Source organism: Xenopus laevis, chromosome 3L (genome assembly GCF_017654675.1).
Source record: "Xenopus laevis strain J_2021 chromosome 3L, Xenopus_laevis_v10.1, whole genome shotgun sequence".
NCBI lineage: Eukaryota > Metazoa > Chordata > Amphibia > Anura > Pipidae > Xenopus > Xenopus laevis.
Window position 1 is genome coordinate 32,007,296 of NC_054375.1, and position 19,412 is coordinate 32,026,707.

General features: G+C 39.5%; 1 protein-coding gene across 4 annotated transcripts in view; it reads left to right on the plus strand.

The window, feature by feature from the left end:
* The window catches only part of LOC108710852 (phospholipid-transporting ATPase VB), a 663,706-nt gene that overhangs the window by 636,006 nt on the left and 8,288 nt on the right, over positions 1–19,412 (plus strand). For all 4 annotated transcript variants that reach the window (XM_018252031.2, XM_018252034.2, XM_018252030.2 and 1 more), the window contains 9 exons: positions 1,369–1,560; positions 2,313–2,904; positions 5,139–5,248; positions 7,514–7,640; positions 8,581–8,765; positions 14,060–14,372; positions 15,228–15,304; positions 16,051–16,176; positions 18,123–18,323. In XM_018252031.2, the coding sequence (XP_018107520.1) occupies positions 1,369–1,560; positions 2,313–2,904; positions 5,139–5,248; positions 7,514–7,640; positions 8,581–8,765; positions 14,060–14,372; positions 15,228–15,304; positions 16,051–16,176; positions 18,123–18,323 (1,923 nt within the window). The remainder of the gene's footprint in view (positions 1–1,368; positions 1,561–2,312; positions 2,905–5,138; positions 5,249–7,513; positions 7,641–8,580; positions 8,766–14,059; positions 14,373–15,227; positions 15,305–16,050; positions 16,177–18,122; positions 18,324–19,412) is intronic.

Here is a 19,412-nt window from a genome sequence, read left to right on the forward strand (position 1 = left end):
CACTTTTTTACATTTGAATGCAGCCGATGGGTAAAATAAGTTGGAGAGCCCTTATCGAATGTATCTACCTGTACAACCACTTTAGGGAGAGAATTCCACAACACAGCTTTCGCTGCAAAAATGGTTTTTATTGAAATGGAATCTCCATTTTCTAAATCTGAACAGAGGCCCTTGTGTCTGCTAGAACTACCTGCTGGTTTAGAAATCATCAGAGAGGTTATTATATGTTCAACTTATATATAGTTATCATATCTCCCCTTACGTTCCTCTTCTCCAGTGGAAACAATACCCTCTTTCATAACCAAGGCCTTCCGTACCCTATACCATCTTAGTTTATTTCAATGATACTCTGGACATTGGAAACTAAAACTGCACTATATTTTCACACTGTTTTGTCATAAATATACAGTTTGCCCCTTTCAATCCATCTCAAAGCCTTGCTTGCAATGTCCACCCAAGTCATGAATTAACAAATGCCATAAGGATGGACTCAATACAGAGTAGAGCATTTGGAGAGACAGTTAAGGAGCAATTTGTTAACCCATGGCTAAAATGTACAACTAGTATCTTTCCAGTCATTGCCAAATGTTGGCGAGAATTTGATGGCTGTCCGGTTAATAAGCTTTGTTTTATTTGTTGCGATTTGAAGACGTTACAGTAAGTTTATTTGCATTTTACTGTGGCACGCCTTAGAAAACAGTATTCTTTCATCGCAAACAATGAAACAGAACTTTAAAGACAGACTTATGCATGACAATTGCTCTCGTTTGTGCATAAATAGTGGATAAAAAGAAATAGTGGCGTAAATGAGAACTTCTATTCTGAGATCTCCAACTTTTGTATCTGCCTGCAATTCAATTGCTCTGGTTTCTATTGCAGACGTAGTCAAACTTAATGCTAAAATCCAGTTACGTTGTAAAAATAGGACTTCTAAAAACAACCCACAGACGCTGGAATGATTAGAGAGAACAGTGGCGAATCTGTTCTACCCAGATGCCAGCTATAGGACAAACGCTACTAATTGGGATGTAATCTTGCTGAGAAATTAGCATTTTGCTGCTTGTGACTCACAGAGAGAAGGGGGATTTAAGGAAAGTGAATTCTGTCTGTTTCTCGTGTAAATAAAATTCTGCTGCTCTCCAAGTTTCATTCAATTGTTTTGTTTTAGGTATTTGAGCCTAATCTTGGCCTCTTATTTGAATTTCCGGCCAGTAGAAGTCAGAAAAATGAGTGTGTTTCTTGTATGATAAAGTGTCACGATAACTCCACAGGGGCAAATAATGGCTGTTTATTTACATTAGTTCAGATGAAAAACTGCAGAAGGTTGTTCAGAAGCAGCTTTTTTCAAACTTTTTTTTTTACTTTTAGGAAAAAGATGTGACCCCAGATCATATGCTGCTTGCGAAGGTTAGAGAAGCATCAGTCAAGTTTGCCTCCGTCTCGCCATGTGTATCTCAGAGTAACAACAAAGCTGCAACTTCACCGTATATTGACTTTTTCTTGGCGTTAGCCATTTGCAATACCGTAGTTGTCTCCACGGCAACAGAACCAAGGCAAAGGGTAAGCCCTATGGAGTTTCTGTTTATTAGACGTCACACTTCTCAAACCATCGTCTCAGTCTTTCAGTTCCATCCATAGGTTGATGGTTATGCCTGCCCTGAGCAACGTCACTTTTTCTTATGCGAGTTATGTCGCGCGTTGATTTATATTGTGTGCCAGATGCTTCACGTACAAACAGTAGCCAGTTTTCTAGTTTTAGTAAGCGCTACATTGACTTTTGACTCATCGAGTTAACAAAGGTTTAAATCAAAGTTTTGTACTTTTAGTGTTCAAGGACCAATGCTCTGCAAAATGTGTTCAATGGTTACAATGTTCTACTTGTACAGGTATGGGACCTGTTATCCAGAATGCTCGGGGCCTGGATCTTCGTGTACTTTAAGTCTACTAGAAAACATGAAATAAACCCAATAGTCTGGTTTTGCTTCCAATAAGGATTATTTATATCTTAGTTGAGATCAAGTACAAGTAACTGTTTTATTAAGTAAATCATGTTGAAAAATTAGCATTATTTGGATAAAAAGTCTATGGGAAACATTCTGGTATTTCTGAGCTTTCTGGATAATGGATCCAGATCCAGATTTTTTAAATGACAGTAGGACACAAAATAAACATCCACATATAACTGGCTTTAATACAGGGTCATCCACCCATGGCATTGCGATGGGGCCACATTTTGGGAACTTCTCATCTCAATTTAGAAGGCCTTTTGTTTTCAGAGTAAATATTCTCCCCCGCTGGTTCTTCTCTTACAGGTCACCATGCCTACTTTGCTGAAACCTTCTGAATCATCTTTAGAGAAGTTTCAAAATTTTTTCCAAAAGTTATTGAGCTTCAGCCAGTCCTCCTCCACATCTCCATCGAGTTCAGACCCAGGAACCCCGACCAGCTCAAAAAATAATAAAGTAAGTCCCGTGCCGTCGGCAGACAAGGACAACATTTCCAGTTCCAGCTCCGGTGAAGCCGAATGTCAGAGCAGCTGGAAGGAAGACTCGTCGGTGAGCAAAAGCAGCGCCGATAACTGTCTAGAAGAAATGATTGCCACGGTTTCATCCTTTCATATAGAAGATGATTTCTGTTATGAGGCAGAAAGTCCAGATGAGGCTGCACTGGTCCATGCCGCTCGGGCGTACAGCTTCACCTTAATGTCCCGCACGCCCGATCAGGTGACGGTGAGGCTTCCGCAAGGTACTTTGCTGACATTTGAACTCCTATACACATTGGGCTTCGACTCTGTAAGAAAAAGAATGTCAGTGGTGGTTCGTCACCCAATAACGAGAGAGATCATTGTATACACCAAGGGAGCAGATTCTGTGATCATGGACTTGCTAGACAACCCCGCAAAAGGTAATCCAATGTGCAAAGTAACATTGCTTGAATAGTTTGGGCATTGCAGTAGATTGTTGTCCAAAAGACAAAATCAATGAGCAAAACGCAACTCGCAACACAAATTTGAACTCTATAAAATAAAGCTTGAAATGGCAAGATCAGTCTGCCAGCCTGAACGTGTATATTTTTGTTCATTTGAATGCACATTATAGACAAAGAGTAGAAAATAAAATCCTGGGCTGCGAGCCATATAATGGGCATTAGGAAGCACTTAACTTGCTGGATGAATTGAATTATTTATAGCGCTTTACAGTAATTGATCTCTTGTTAGAGATTGAAATGTCTCAAAATGAACATATTCTCAACAATAACATTTCATTTGTTTTGCGGCCTAGTATATTTGAAGCATTTAGACGGCAAATATTTTTTCATTAACACGTCTGTAGTAAAATGGTTTTTGGTGAATTGAATGTTTCTCTAATTTTTAGGTCAAAAAAGCAGCCAGCAGGCCCATAGAATTCTCTTAAGGCAGAGACACACAATGCTATTTTGAAAGATTAGTCGCCCAGCGACAAATCCTTCTTCTTCGGGTGACTAATCTCCCCAAACTGCCTTCCCGCCGGCTAGAATGTAAATCGCAGGCAGGATGGCGCTTTGGCTTTCTGACTTTGGAAAACGAAGCATTCTGAGTGCCATCCCGCCGGTGATTTATTGTACATTAGAGCCGGTGGGAAGGCAGTTCGGGGAGTCACCTAGGACAGGGAGTCACCTGAAGAAGAAGCAATTTCTCGCTGGGCGACTAATCTCCTGAAAAAGCAGCGTTTGTCTCTGCCCTTAGAAGTAAAAACATTGCCCAAGGCCCAATGTTTTGCTAAAAACAAGGATCTTTATCGGCTTCTGTTTTAGAAAGGTCGAGCAATTTTTCACTGTTATTTGATCATTCACACGGCCCATGTATTATTTCACATTGATTCGTATTACATGTATGGGACCTGTTATCCACAATGCTCAGGACATAGGGTTTTACGAGATAACGGATCTTTCCGTAATTTGGATCTTTGCATCTTAAAGGAGAACTAAACCCTACAAATTAATATGACTAGAAATGCCATTTTTTATATACTGAACTTATTGCACCAGCCTAAAGTTTCAGTATCTCAATAGCAGCAATGATCCAGGACTTCAAACTTGTCACAGGGGGTCACCATCTTGGAAAGTGTCTGCGACACTCACATGCTCACATGAGACACATGAGAAGCTAAGCTTAAGGGTCGTCACAAATTATCCAGCAGAAAATGAGGTTTGTCTGTAATATAAGCTGATGCTACAGGGCTGATTATTAAATTCTGATGCTAATTGCACTGGTTTCTGTGCTGCCATGTAATAATTATCTGTATTAATTACTAATCAGCCTTATATTGTGACATTTCTATTCTATGTGTACTGTATATTATGAGTGGGCCCCTAAGCTCAGTTAGTGATAGCAGTACAGAGCATGTGCAGTAAATCAGCAGAAAAGAAGATGGCGAGCTACTGGGGCATCTTTGGAGACACAGATCTTTACTGCTAAAGGGCTGTGGTTGCCTTGGGCTGGTAATGAAACCCAAAACACAATGTAAAACATTTCTAGCCTACTTCTTTAGTTATGCTTTAGATCTCCTTTAAGGCTACAAAAAATAATTTAAACATTAAATAACCTCAAATTGGATTGTTCTGTCTCCAGTAACGATTAATTATATCTTAGTTTGGATCAAGTACAAGATGCTGTTTTTTTATTACAGAGAAAGAGGAAATCATTTTATAAAAATTTGGATTATTTGTCCAAAATGGAGGTCTTTCCATCATTTGGAGCTTTCTGGATAACGGGTTTCCTAAATGTAAGACAGGCGTTTTACAACTTTGGTCTTTGTAAAGGATCCAGACAAAGATTTTTCAGGAGCAAAGGAAGATGTGATCGCTGCTTTGCTGGCTTTGACTGTACTTAAATATCTTAGAATGCTATTTTTGTGCATACATTTTTGCCAAAATCAAGTTTAAGGATTTTTGCAGACACGTAATCACATTAGTAGGACTTGGTCGCAGAACGCCTTGTTGTTTAGTGCCGGTTTTCATTCCTTTTTTCAAAGATTTTAAAGAACTTTGATTTCATACATAAAATATAGCTTTTGTTCTTACCTCCAATTGTCAAAATCTTTGCCTACAAACAGTTTACACTTTGTTGCTTAAACTGACGGCCACACTGTATGTTACAGCTCAGAACATAAGCGATGAGAAGAAGCTGATTAAAATACAATCGAGGACCCAGAGACATCTCGACTGGTATGCACGAGATGGACTTAGAACTCTCTGCATGGCGAAAAAGGTAACACTTTTTAGGATGTGCTTTGTAGTGTGCCCTTTGCTTTCTGAAGCCATTGCTATAGACTTGGTCATAAAAAAATGTTGTTCAGTACTGGACATAAAGCAAGGAAACCTCTTTTTTTTTTAAAAAAAATCCAATGTCTGTCCAGACAACAACCTTCCACATGATTCAACAACTGCATAGTCCTCAAAAAATTGAACTTATTTTCCTGTTGCTGGGGGGTTGGGAATTTTTATATATTTTAGGTTTTTATAAAATAATGTGAACAAAGTTTATTCCATCTCCATATACAGTATATGGGTCAGGGATCCTGTCTCGTGTGGATTGAAACGCGTAGATATGGAATGGAATAAACTTTGTTCACGTTATTTGGACTAAATGATTTTTTTTTTGGTGAGCACCCGGCCTTTGCTATTAGGAGTGGTGATTGCTGACATGCAGTGAATATATATATTATACACAAAAGCCATGAATATCTTGTAAATTATATCCTTATAAACGGTGAGTTCTGATGTCATTAGTTATAAGCGGTGAGTTCTGATGTCATTTCTGTCACATGACTCACTGAAATTTGTGTATTATAATAAATAAAGTACCCCCAGTTGTAAAATATGAGGATATTAGAAGTTACCTCGGAGTTCCATGACCTGTATAAAAACACTTGGCCTTCGGCCTCGTGTTTTTATATGGTCATGAAACTCCTCGGTAACTTATAATATCCTTATAATTTACAAGAGGGGGTACTTTATTCACTATTTTATACACCTCAAGCTACTTTTTCCGGTATATTGATTCTCTTTTGCCAATAAAAGCTCTTTGGACTTTCTCTTTTTCATGAATATCCTTTTTAAGGATTGCAATAGAAAAGCACACTGCATTTTATAGGTAGGGCCATGCCAGTGCTTTATAAAGAAGAAGTTTATAAATCTGTACCTGGACAAAACCGTGCCGGCCTTTCTAATCTGGCATTGCTTGTTACAGGCAAGTGTATTACCCGCTATTACCCCCAGGTCCTACTCCATCAACAGTGCGTCTAACTTAATCCTATGCAGAACATTAGCGACTTGCTTATTTTTATATCCGCAATGCTTAACTCCTGATTTCTGTGGCAACACGTCAAAACCTCTGCCTCAATATAGTTTCACAAGTGAACCTTTTAAATGTTTGTATTGCTGTCAAATCGTAAAAAGAGCCATTTAAATACATTTTACACGGGCATTATAAGCCATTACGTTTCTTTTTAAAGAATGTTTATATCGCCCGTTACCAATTTCTATTGGTGAAATAAAAGCAGTTTGTGAACTGTGACCATTTCAACACTTTCTCTTATTTGACCATTGTTTAGTTCTCTTTTTGACCCTGAATCTCACCCTGTCTCATACTGCTAATGTAATGTGCTGCTGCCTTAGGATCTGAGTGCTACAAACCTTGTGATGATGGCCATTCTCTGAGTCTTTGTCTTTTTGATATAGTGATGAGACCTTTTCAGTTGTATATTTGGAAATCATTTCAGTAAATGTGGAGCTGCCTTAAAAGGGGTGTTCACCGTTGACTTAACTTTTAGCAAGACGTAGAGAGTGATAGTCTGAGTCAATTTGAAATTGTTTTTTATTTGTTCTTATTTGTTTTTTTTTCAGTTATGTACTGTAGCATTTTATTCATCAGCTCTCCAGTTTGCAGTTTCAGCAATCCATTGCTAGGGTCCGAATTACCCTAGCAACCATGCACTGATTTGAGTAAGAGACTTGAATAATAATAATCAGAGTCTGAATAGATAATGAGTACTAAAAACAGCAAAAACAGTACATTTATAGCTTTACAGAGCATTTGTTTTCTAGATGGGGTTAGTGACCCCTATTTGAAAGCTGGAAAGATCGGAAGAAGAAGGCAAATAATTAACCAAAATATAAAAAATAAGTAATGAAGACCAGTCACTTAGAACTGGCCATTCTATAACATACTTAATGTTACCATAAAGGTGAACAGCCCCTTTAAAACAGGTAATATCTCCTCTGCAGCTGTGGTGGAATGTATCACCTATAATGGAAGTTCAGTAAAGCACAAAATGCAAGTTGTAGAATCAGTTTGCAAACCTAAAATTTGTTTAGAACCAGTTTTGCAACCTATTTTAATTCTAGTGATGACATTTCACTTTATTAAAGGACACTGCGGAAACCCACTGTAAACAACATAGAGGGGATCAGTTGTTGGATCCCAATTTTCTGTTTTATAATTTTGGTGCTAGTATGTATTTCCTCCTTGCAGGTGTTAAGCGAAGATGAGTTTGAGAGGTGGTCAAATTTCCGAGAAGAAGCTGAAGCCGCAATTGAAAACAGAGAAGAGCTACTTATGGAGACGGCTCAGCACCTGGAAACAAATCTCAGCCTGCTGGGTAAATAAATGACTTCTAGTTAGGACTTCTGAACAGGCTTTGTAACTGAATATATATAATAATGCTATCCACACAGCCAAACAGTACTGGAAAGACTATGGGGCAAATTTACTAAAGGGCGAAGTGACTAACGCTGGCGTAACTTCGCTAGCGAAAGAGATAGACTCTAGCGGTACTTCGCTCTCGAACCCCTGGCAAATTTGCGCTCTGTCGAATGGACGTAACTAAGCAAATTCACTAAGATGCGGATTTTACTGAACGTTACCTCTTGTGCCAGACTTGTCTTCGCCACCTCCCAAAAAATGCTGGTGTCTTTTCCTTTTTTCATGGTGATAGGCTGCAAAAGAGCGTAACATTTTTTTGGTGTAATCGGCTTCCCCACTACATTTCCTAACATATGGCACATAAATTATACACTGGGCACATGTGTAGGGCAATTTAACAACTTTATTTTATTTTATTAAGGTTTCCCGGGCTTGTGTAGTGTAATGTATTTGCTGCAACATATACTCCAATTGAACTTTAACTTCCCGCAGTATGCAAATTAAGCAATGCTAGCGCAACTTTGCTTTGCATGGCGCAGTAACGCTAGCGCAACTTCGCCATCATTCGGCGCCCTGGACGCAACTTTGGATTTCAGGGAATTTGTGTTACACCCGGCGAAGTGTTGCGCTGTGAGCAAAGCCGTCGCTGGCGAATTTTCGGAGGTTAGTACTTTTGCCCCATATACAGTATGCTAAAAAAAACCTGTATATCGGGTCCACAATCAGTACTATAGTCTCCAGGGCAGCTGCAGGGCTCTGTGCAAAAACCGGTATATTGGGTTTGTCTTTTGCACTTTGCACGCTGTCATAGATCATAAAGTCTTGAGAGAGAGAGACCTTTAATAGGTTATAAACATGCATAGTCATTAAATGTGCTTCATTTACAAATTTATTAGGTGCCACAGGAATCGAGGATCGGCTTCAGGAAGGGGTTCCCGATACGATTGCTTCACTGAGAGAGGCCGGCATAAACATATGGGTGCTGACTGGAGATAAACAGGAAACTGCTATTAATGTTGCACACTCCTGTCAACTTTTGGACCAGTCTGACACAGTGTTTACCATTAACACTGAAAGCAAGGTAGATTTTTAGTTATAGTAATACATGTCTTATATCAAATATGTATATTGGTAACACAGTAAGGGGTTTGTTTGTTCATTCATCCAGGTCATGGTATATCTATAGAAATAAGTCAAATCAACTGGACTCGCTGTGGGTTTTTTTCCTTGTAGACATTTCACCAGTCATCCAACTGGCTTTCTCAATTCAGAATGACTTGTAAATCTTCCTTTGAGAATATATATCCTCTGGAATGTTGCTCCAATCGGCATAATCTGTTTATCGTAATCCACAATGATGTCATTAAATTAGGTGTTGCTCGTATTAGCAAGATTGGAGCTTTGATGTGTTATTCATTTAATGTGTTGCTGACGAGCTTATATTAGAATGTCATGGTTCCTGGCATTAAAGCTGTAGTGATTCTCAAAGTTTTTGACAATAAATGTCAGTACTAATAAGGCAAAAGAAAACAAGATAGAAGTAAAAAGGGTTATTGGAAATGACCAGAAGGTGCCAAGTAGAGTTCCTTCATTCACACTGGACAAATATGTCTCTACTCGAATGCAGGTATTTCCCCACTTTGCCTGAACGGTTGATATTTAACTTTTCACTTAACGTGAATTTATGCCACTGTATGTCTTTGGAGCGCTGAGAAAGTTAAAATTGTATATAGCTGAAGTTTGGATCATCCAAAATGAGCATATATGCTATAGGATGAGCGGCTTTACTGCACAGTACGTATATGTGCTGAAATATAGATTGATTAACGTACATATAACGTTCATATAATACCTCTATACCAGTCTCATTCTGCCACATTCACAGTCTTTGTTTTTGCTGTCAGGCCTGGATTTGTGGAAAGGCCACCAAGGCCCGGGCCTAGGGCGGCAGGATTTTAGGGGGCGACATGCTGCCCAACCATACCCACATTGGTTCAGAATTCCTGTGGATGAGCAGGAGATACATTCATTTTTGAAATTTTCCATGCGGCAGTACCCACTGTTCAGGTCCCGATGATGAAAATCTGCATGAATAAAGGGGAGGGGACATGAGCTACGAACGGCAGTGGGCATAGGGGCGCCCACAATGTAAATGCGGCCCTGATTGCTGTACTGTATCTCTAAAAACAATTTGTCTTTGGCATACCACTTACTTTTTAATTATAGGGTGCATTCAATCCAAAGCTGCTTCAAGGCCAACCCGATAATATCTTGGAAAAAGGGAAGAAGACGCACACCACACTTTGGCTCCTGCCTTTTAAAACGGTGCACCTGATGAAGGGGTTGTCCCTGAAACCATGTGCCACATTTCTACTGCAATAAATGTTTTAAAAGGCAGTAGCCGAAGTATGGTGTGCGTCTTCTTCCCTTTTCCCAAGATGTACTGTATCTCTCTAATGAATTGACAGGCAGCGTATGTCCACTTAGCTCTGCTCCCTTGAAAATACCCAGAGCTATTGCTTCTCAGTTCTTAGGGTAGCGGCACACAATGCTGTTTGGGAGAGATTAGTCGGCCAGCAACAAATGAGCTCTTCTTTGAGAGACTAATCTCCCCCACAATGCCTTCCCGCCGGCTAGAATGCAAGTCGCCGTCGGGTAGGCACTTTGATTGCTTTGTTTTCCGAAGTCACCCAAAGTTGCCTCACAAGGAAACTTCGAGTGATTTAGGAAAATGAAGTTCTCCATGTGCCATCCCGTTGGCGATTTCGATTCTACCCAGTGGGAAGTCATTGCGGGGAGATTAGTCACCTGAAGAAGAGGCATTTGTCGCTGGATGACTAATCTCCGCCAAATAGCATCGTATCAAGCCTCTGTTCTGTTTTAGTGTGTTGCTGGGTTTAAAGCAGATAGTCATGTGGGGTTTTTTAATAATTCTTCTAAGTTTTTCCAACACCCCAGCTACATATGGGAGGACCAAGTTCTTTCTCCTGTACTGTTTTGCACCTTCACCGCTTGGTGTTATTGCTTCTTTTTCTACCGGTTTTCAGAAAGGCCCAATCTGGATACCCACATGTCTTCAGGGCCCCTCAGGGCCCTGTCTTTCAACTTAGCCTCTGTGCTGGTGGGGATCTTGTCTGCTTTGTGATGTAGAGTTGTGATGACCCCCAGTTTGTGATCTAGTGGATGGTTGGAGTCAAACAGCAGGTACTAGTCTGTGTGGGTAGATTTCTTGTAGACCTCTATTTCCAGCTTACCCCTCTTCCCTGATTCTTACCAAATAGTCCAAAAAAAGCCAGTGTGTTATCTTGCACATCTTCTCATGTAAACTTGATGTTGTGGGCCACTGTGTTGATGTGTTCAGTAAAAGTCTGTACTTCCTGTGTGTATATTTTAACCCATGTATCAATCCACATAACAGTACCAATGGGAGTGATTTCTTTGAAGCTATCCACGGCCTTTCTTTCCACTTGCTCCATGTACAGGTTTGCCACAATGGGCGAAACTGGCAAACCCATGGCACAGCCATGCTTCTGCCTGTAGAACTTATCCTTGTACTTGAAATATGTGGTACTTAGGCATAGGTCCAGTAAGAAACATACTTGCTCTGGGATAAGCGTCATTCAGTTGATTTAACTTATTTCTATAGATATACCATGAATTGAATGAATGAGAACTTTCACAAACAAACCCAATAATTGTTTTGCAAACATGGATCTTTCCCATGATGGTCGACACAGGAGGATGACGCAGCTGACATTGCCTAAGCCAGAGAAGTTCACTTTATCCACCTTATCCCCTCCCTCCTTTTCAGCACATCCTCTGCTCTCAGGCACTCAACTTGAGTGACTTCACTTTGCATGTGGATAAATAACCTAGAATTGTAAGCTCCCAGTACATAAGAAAGCTGCCGTTGGTGCATAAGTTTATGATTTGTATCACCATTTCTGGGAAAGTATGAAAAGTTCCAAGTACACAATTAAATGTCTTCATTATTTTGATGGTGATTAGAACCTCTGGAATGGATGATACCAGTCCATACCTTCCATTTTGAAATATCTTTTACTTAATCTGTCGTTATTCTTTATATTCTTTTTACACCATATTCGTCGCTTTATTCTTTCCTGTATCGATAGTTGTCTGGGCTAAAGCAAACCTTTTGCTTATGATGAGCGACATTCTTGTTTGTCGATACCATGTCAAAAGGTAAATTGGTTGTGCAAATGTAATGGATGTTTAAAGTTCAATAGTATCTAAAAATGAGTCTGGAAGAATGCCTTTTGCTTTTCAGCATTCTCGGCAATGCGAGCATCTGAACATCTCTACTTATTTGCAAGTAGATTGCGCAATGCTTTTATGACACCGCCGATCCGGGAAAAGTATAGTTTTTTATGAAATTCAATTTAAAGCAGCTTATGCTCCAATATTCTATATATGAATGCGTTTGGGTTCAGTGGATTGGTGGCAAATGAAATTGTATCAGCGCGGCAGGAATTCTATAAAGCACAAGCTGTAAGTATATATAGGCAGCTTTGCAGCTACAGAGTCGTACAGTCTGGCAAGAAACACTACCTCTGATGGTTAAAGGATAACAAGACAAGCAGGAAATAATAAAATTCAGTTCCGTTGCTTCCCCAAGCTTGATTCAAAGCAGCATATACAGTGCTTGCTATCTAAACATATGCCTATCAGTTGTTACATACACAACTTGTGCTGTAGCCTAGTATGCTTAAAGAGCTATTACAATCCCAACATGTCCTCCTTTTTTTTTTCAACTGGCAGCCCATGACCCCCCTTGCATGCCCCCCACATGAAAGTCTGCCTGCTGTGTCTGCTTAACATATGTAAACTTTAAAAGGTATAACTATAGAGATTAACTGGCCCTGCATTGTTTATCTCTAATTCACACTGTAATCCCACCTGCATTGTTCACATCTCTAAAGCCCTGTATTGTTAACATTTTTTTAAGTGATATCCCTGCAGTGAGCACCAACCATTATGTTTTTTTGGTGAGCTACCACCATTAATGTGGACGTGGTCTTGTGGTAACATGGGTGTGGTTTAAAGTTGGTGTGATTTCAACACTGGCCTCCATTATCGGCCCTCCACCATGTAAACCAGAAAAAATCTGTCCCTCTGTACCACAAAAGTTGGACAGCACTGAGCAGGGGTAAATATTATGTACCTGAACAGGTACTCCACGGGTTTGGGTTAGATCAAAGAGAGGGAATAGCATTATTTTTCCGAGGATGAAGTAGAGATGAGGGGGTTTTTTTTCAGCTGGTATGTATCTGCAACAAAATGTTTATTTTCACGAGCGAGCATTTTTTGTAAACCTGTACTAGAATATTGCGATGCGTTTTGTTTTTGTCAGGGGGAAAAAATTAAGTCTTTTTGCAACGCAAGAGAAAATGTCCATTGACTCCAATACATTTTTGGCGTAACAAAAGAAAGTCCATTGACTCAAATGACATCTGGAATGAGAAAAAAAATCCCATTGGTTTAAATGCATCTGGGAACATTTCACCATATTGCATATTTTTTGCACATTTTTCAGAAAACTGTAAAGGGACAGTTGCACTCATCACTAAAAAAGGAGTCTTAGAAGAGTACTGATAAGGTAGGAAGCATGTTGTAAGAGTAGGGTTTGTGTGGGCAGGGAATCAACTAAGACGGCAAGTCATGAAACAGATCATGGCAATTTGAAACCAAACACTAACATCATTAAAGGAATACTGTTATGTGAAAACATGTTTTTTTCCAAACGCATCAGTTAATAGTGCTGCTCCAGCAATTCTGGACTGACATCCGTTTCTCAAAAGAGAGAAACAGATTTTTTTATATTTCATTTTGAAATCTGACATGGGGCTAGACATATTGTCGATTTCCCAGCTGCCCCCAGTCATGTGACTTGTGCTTTGATAAACTTCAGTCGCTCTTTACTGCTGTACTGCAAGTTGGAGTGATATCACCACCCCCCAGCAGCCTAACAACAGACCAAAGGGAAGTTAACAAGATAGCAGCTCCCTAACACAAGATAGCGGCTCCCTGGTAGATCTACGAACAGCACTCAGTAGTAAAATCCAGGTCCCATTGCAACACATTCAGTTACATTGAGTAGGAGAAACAACAGCCTGCCAGAAAGCAGTTCCATCCTAAAGTGCTGGCTCTTTCTGAAAGCACATGACCAGGCAAAATGACCAGAGATGGCTGCCTACACACCAATATTACAACTAAAAGAAAATACACTTGCTGGTTCAAGAATGACATTTTATACTGTAGAGTTAATTATTTGAAGCGTAAACAATGTAGTTTAGAAATAAAAATAACATCATAACAGAATCCCTTTAATATTTATCTTTTCATTTGTCATTGAAGGAAACCTGTGAGTCCATCCTGGATTGCACTTTGGAAGACGTTAAAAAGTTTTTTCCCGAAAAGAAGAAAAGAGGAATATTCAAACTAAACAAAGCTTCCGTTTCCAACGAGACGGAGGCAGCGTGCCCGCAGGTCGGGTTGGTGATTGATGGAAGGACCTTGAATGTCATTTTCCAGGGAGGCTTGGAGACAAAGTTCCTAGAGCTGGCCAAGCACTGTCGTTCGGTCCTATGCTGTCGTGCCACGCCTTTGCAGAAAAGTATGGTGGTGAAATTAGTACGGGATCAACTAAAAGTCATGACTCTTTCCATAGGTAATAGTCACATTTCATTTTCCAGTAACGTAAAGTCTGCGAGGCAATGGCTGCCTTTTGTTTGGTTTGCCCCATCTGTACTATGTCGATTAGTAGGCAACCATGACGGAAGAGGAACGAACAATACAGAATAGCGCGATCTTGGTCGATGAAATTAAGCTGCTGTTTTTCACTTTATGAAAGATGTGGGATAATAGGGAATAGTCTACCTTAGATAGGAAATCGATTCATTTAATATTTTGAGCGTGTACTGTATGTCAAATACAGGTACGGGATATGTTATTACGAACTCAGTCAGTCTACCCTTATTTTACCCTTCTTAAAGGAGACTCTAAGGCATAAAAATGACAAGGTCAGAAGAAGCCCCCTCCCCCTTTAATCTAGCCCTTAGTCAGAACCGGTGCCAAAAAAGCAGAGTACTATAGTGTGCTACATCATCTTCTGTTGCACTATAGTGTGCCACATCATCTTCTGTTGCACGCTATCCTACACACTGAGCATTTGTAAATTTGTCGGGTCCTAAAGTGCTGCCAACCTCAATGAGCCATTGTGCTTTTTCTGCACCGGTAACAAATATGGAAAAGTATCAGGGGTTTGGTTTGAGACTGGGTAGGGCCTCTCTATTCCTGTAAAAGTAACAATGGCTATCGTTGACTTACTGAAAATGTTTTGCAAGTAGCTTTGGTCCCTTCATGCTACACAAGAAACCAATTCAGTTCAGCTAAATCTGAAGCTCGGATAAATGCGATCTTTAGGTGAATGTAGATAACCGTAACTTCCCCGTGACTCCCAGTTAGACATAACTGTCATCACAGTATTTTAATATCTAATAATAATAATATCATTCTTCCCTAGGCGACGGGGCTAATGACGTAAGCATGATCCAGGCTGCCGACATTGGAATGGGCATATCGGGCCAAGAAGGCATGCAGGTATTTTCGAAATAGTGTATACCACAACATGTGACTGAAACTTGATGAAAATTTGGCTTTTGTTTTCCAAATAATAAAGGCATAGGTTTTCCCTTTATCCTTTTCACCAACTATTTCCCTAAGTTCCACAATAGCATGAGGTTCAATGACATGTAGGAATGGAATAATGCGAGCCAGAATTGCACAAGCAGTGGTGTAACTATAACAGAAGCAGACCCAGGCTACAAAGGGGAAGAAGGGGTGTGCGGTTGAGGGATCATCTATAGGGGGCCTAGAAAGTGTCTGATTTATGGCACCGGGTGCAGAGATATTATAGACGATCCACATTGGAAGCTGTTGTATGCCCCTAGATATGGTAGCATTTTAATTTCTCTAGGGTTTGTGCGGATCCATCATTTCTACATTGTGTTTTAAGGAGCCCTAAGTGAGGTAGTTTGTAATACTGTGGCAATTGCGATATCTATGTCTCTGTTCGGCATAGCTATCCGCATCTAAAAACAACCAGCTGCAAGTAAGTTATTCCCAGCTATAGTCAGGTGATCTTAGCGGCGGTTAATAAAAGGGCAACCATGTTTGGGAGATTTAACCGTAAAGCAGCAAGTTCTACATTTCCAGTAAAAATTTCCAGTGAAAATTTGGATACGTTAATATCTAAAAGAAATAAATATATTTAGAAAAATCAAGTTTTGTACAGTCTAAGGCCTAAATCAAATGTTTACGTGTACTATTTATTCCTATTATTCCAGGCAGTGATGTCCAGCGACTTTGCGATATCCCGTTTCAAACATCTTAAGAAGTTATTACTGGTTCACGGTCATTGGTGCTATAGCCGTCTGGCAAATATGGTCATCTACTTCTTTTACAAAAATGTGGTATGTATTTCACGTGGTCTGTTGTGTTCTAGTTTTTTCAGATTACTGTATAGGACTAAGATAGTTTTTTGTAATATGTATTATATTTGTCTAATCAATCTATTGGGTGAAAAGGCCCATGGCAGAATTTGTAGCCAAAATCCTCGTTGAGTCAATTTTACATCCAACCAGCATTCTGATGAAAAGGCAATGTGGACCCAATTGTTTTTGGTGTATAATGGAAGAAATTGTAGTGTTAATCAATTTTCATTTCAGTGATTTTAACACTATTTGTAAATGCTATTAAATATGGCTCCCCCCCATCTCATTTAAATACCTTGCTGTGATGCGATTTGTCAGCCCTGGCGGGGCTCGGACAAGTCTCCCCGCTAGATTTGTTCGAAAGAGGGCATTGCTGGGCATGAGCAGCAATGCAGAAAGTGTGAAAACTGAAAAGATTAGGTGCATATTTATAGATGGGATATTTTTCCCACGCTCACTTACCAAAATTCTTGTATCAATGACATGAAGATTAATATATTGTGTCGCTAATGCAAGTTATTATAACCCTTGAGAGAAACATATAGTTACTGATTGAACACCCATAACATTCAAATAATAAACAAAACATAATTTGTCTATTTTTAAAATGAAAAAATGGTATTTTGGACACCAAGGGGCAGATTTATCAAAATCTAAGTGAAAATTAGAATTAAAAACATTTGAATTTAGAGCTAATTTTTGTGTACTTTGACTAGGGAATAGTCCAAATTTGATTTGAATTTGAAGAAAATTTGAATATTGAAATTTATCATGTACTTTCTCTTTAAAAATTCAACTTTGGCCATTCGCCATCTAAAACCTGCCGAATTGCTGTTTTAGCCTATGGGGGATCTCCTAAAACGTATTTGGAGTCAATCAAATTTTATTTTTTATTTTTTTTTTAAAAAAAAAACAAAAAACTTCTAATTGAATATGATCGAAGAATGAACAAAATCATTACATATCAGAATAATACAATAAGGCAATATTTACATTATTTACAAAGAAAACATAGAAGAATGATTCCAAGAGAAATCCAAGTTCATCCAATATTTCTCATTTATCTTAATAAAACTTATTTAGGCCCAGGAGGTATAGGGTCCCCATAAGGCCCTAACACATATACAATTTCAATAAATATTGGTAAAACAGGTCATCCTCTGGACATTTTGGTGGCCAACAGATTTTTGGCCCAAAATTGAGGAAAGTCACCGGAAAATGTGAGAATGGGATCGGAGACTGGGGTACAGAGGACAAAATCTAGTAACTCCGATTTTCTACCGTCCCATTGCATGCTGGTTGTTGTTGTCTTACATTAAGCTTGGCAAATTATTAAACAGACACTACATTACCCAACATGCATTGGGAGACACAGGCTTGGCAAATTAGGGGAAGAAAAATTTGGCTTGTTTCCAAATTAAAAACCAGCCAAAGGCCCAAAAAGTATCCCAAATCCGTACCTTGGCTAGTTTGTACTTTCAAAAGCCGCCTGGGCTTTAAATTAGTAGCCCAATTTGGCTGTAAAACTACCAACCTTGCAACTCTGCCCAAACCTGGCCTGGCTCACCGTACCGCCACCCTTTATATCATCTCCGATGTCACGTGAGGGAACGGGTAGGTGTGAGGCTCTATAAGGTAGTGCCGGAAAAGAGATTGCATGGGCGGGGGCAGTCCTGTGTATATTTAGGCCCAACGGCTGCCTACAACTTGCCAGAGTGCCAAATAGTTGGCCCGTATTCACCATCCCTAAAGATTTAAGGTCAAAAAGATATGAAACCAGGTACCGACGGGTAACCGAAAGTTAGCTGCCAAAAAAGACTTACTCTCCGTCTACCTGGAAACATAACGTTTGTTGCATACACCGCTAAGAAAAGCCATCTATAGTGCTCTTCAGATCATTAACTCCTGTTTTGCTTCCCTCCCAGGCCTACGTGAATCTTCTCTTTTGGTACCAGTTTTTCTGCGGCTTCTCAGGAACCACCATGATCGATTATTGGCAGATGATCTTTTTCAACCTGTTTTTCACTTCCGTGCCCCCTCTCGTATTTGGAATACTGGACAAGGATGTTTCGGCGGAGACGTTAATGAGCCTACCTCATCTTTATAAAAGTGGACAGCGGTGTGAGGTAAATGCAGCTGAATATCGAATATGAAAATTTAAAACTTAATTCTAGGGATTGGGTGAAGGTGATTATATGGTGAAATGGATGGATATATACAAACAGCTATATACAGGGGCAGCAAACCTAATGCAGTCATGCAATTGGCACACGCAGTGCACATCAAACACTATTGAAGTGGAAAAAAAATAGGTTGGGACACGTGTGGCCGAAATGTCGTTTAAACCAATCCACATGTTACATACATTTAGGGATACACCAAATCCAGGGTTTGAGGTGAAATTTCTTGATACCTAAAAGAAATGTTTTGTTAAGATATTACGTTTTTTTTTCAAATTGGAAAACGCCAAAGGCCAATTGATTTGAATTGTAATGTTTTTAAAGCTAGATAGCAAATGACTTATTTTCTATTGGTATGGATAGAAAAAGATTGTTCCGTGTATTTTGACAGATAACTTCAAACTACAAAATAGATTTAAAGCTGAAAATACACCCACTGACTTCTTTAGGAGCATATGCCGTCTTTTAGTTTGAAAAGATTTCAGATTGTATTTTTTTTTGGTCTGTTTTGAATGACATTTGTATAAACAGGTCTTATTTCCGAAAGAACGCGCACTTTGAAACTCCATTCAGACAATGTCCAGAGAAATGGTCAGCGCCGCACGTCTAGCGGGGGAATAAACTACAAAATATAAAGTGCATATAGTGTAGTATGTTATAAAATAATGCAATCGCCCTTTGTGACAGATCAAATGTGTGTCTTTAAAAGTTTGGGTTAAGTTGCCCTTTAAACCCTTAATAGAGGCCATGATTGGACATTTTGTACTGGAACTTGAAGACATTGTATCTGGACCGGCAGGAGGAGAAAGACTGATGGTTTAGCAAACTAATAATTTACGATGAGAACCCTAAAGGAGCAAAACATGTCAGGCCATGGAAATATAGAAAAAAAGAGTTACTTCTCATACGTCCTTGGGGAAACAGGAACCACGGCGTTAAATCCTCTCCCAGGAGGCAGGACACATAATAAAAAAGGAATCCTTCCCTCTATATAGGTTTCTTCCGCCTCCAGCTGTTTAGGTCGGCAACGAGCGA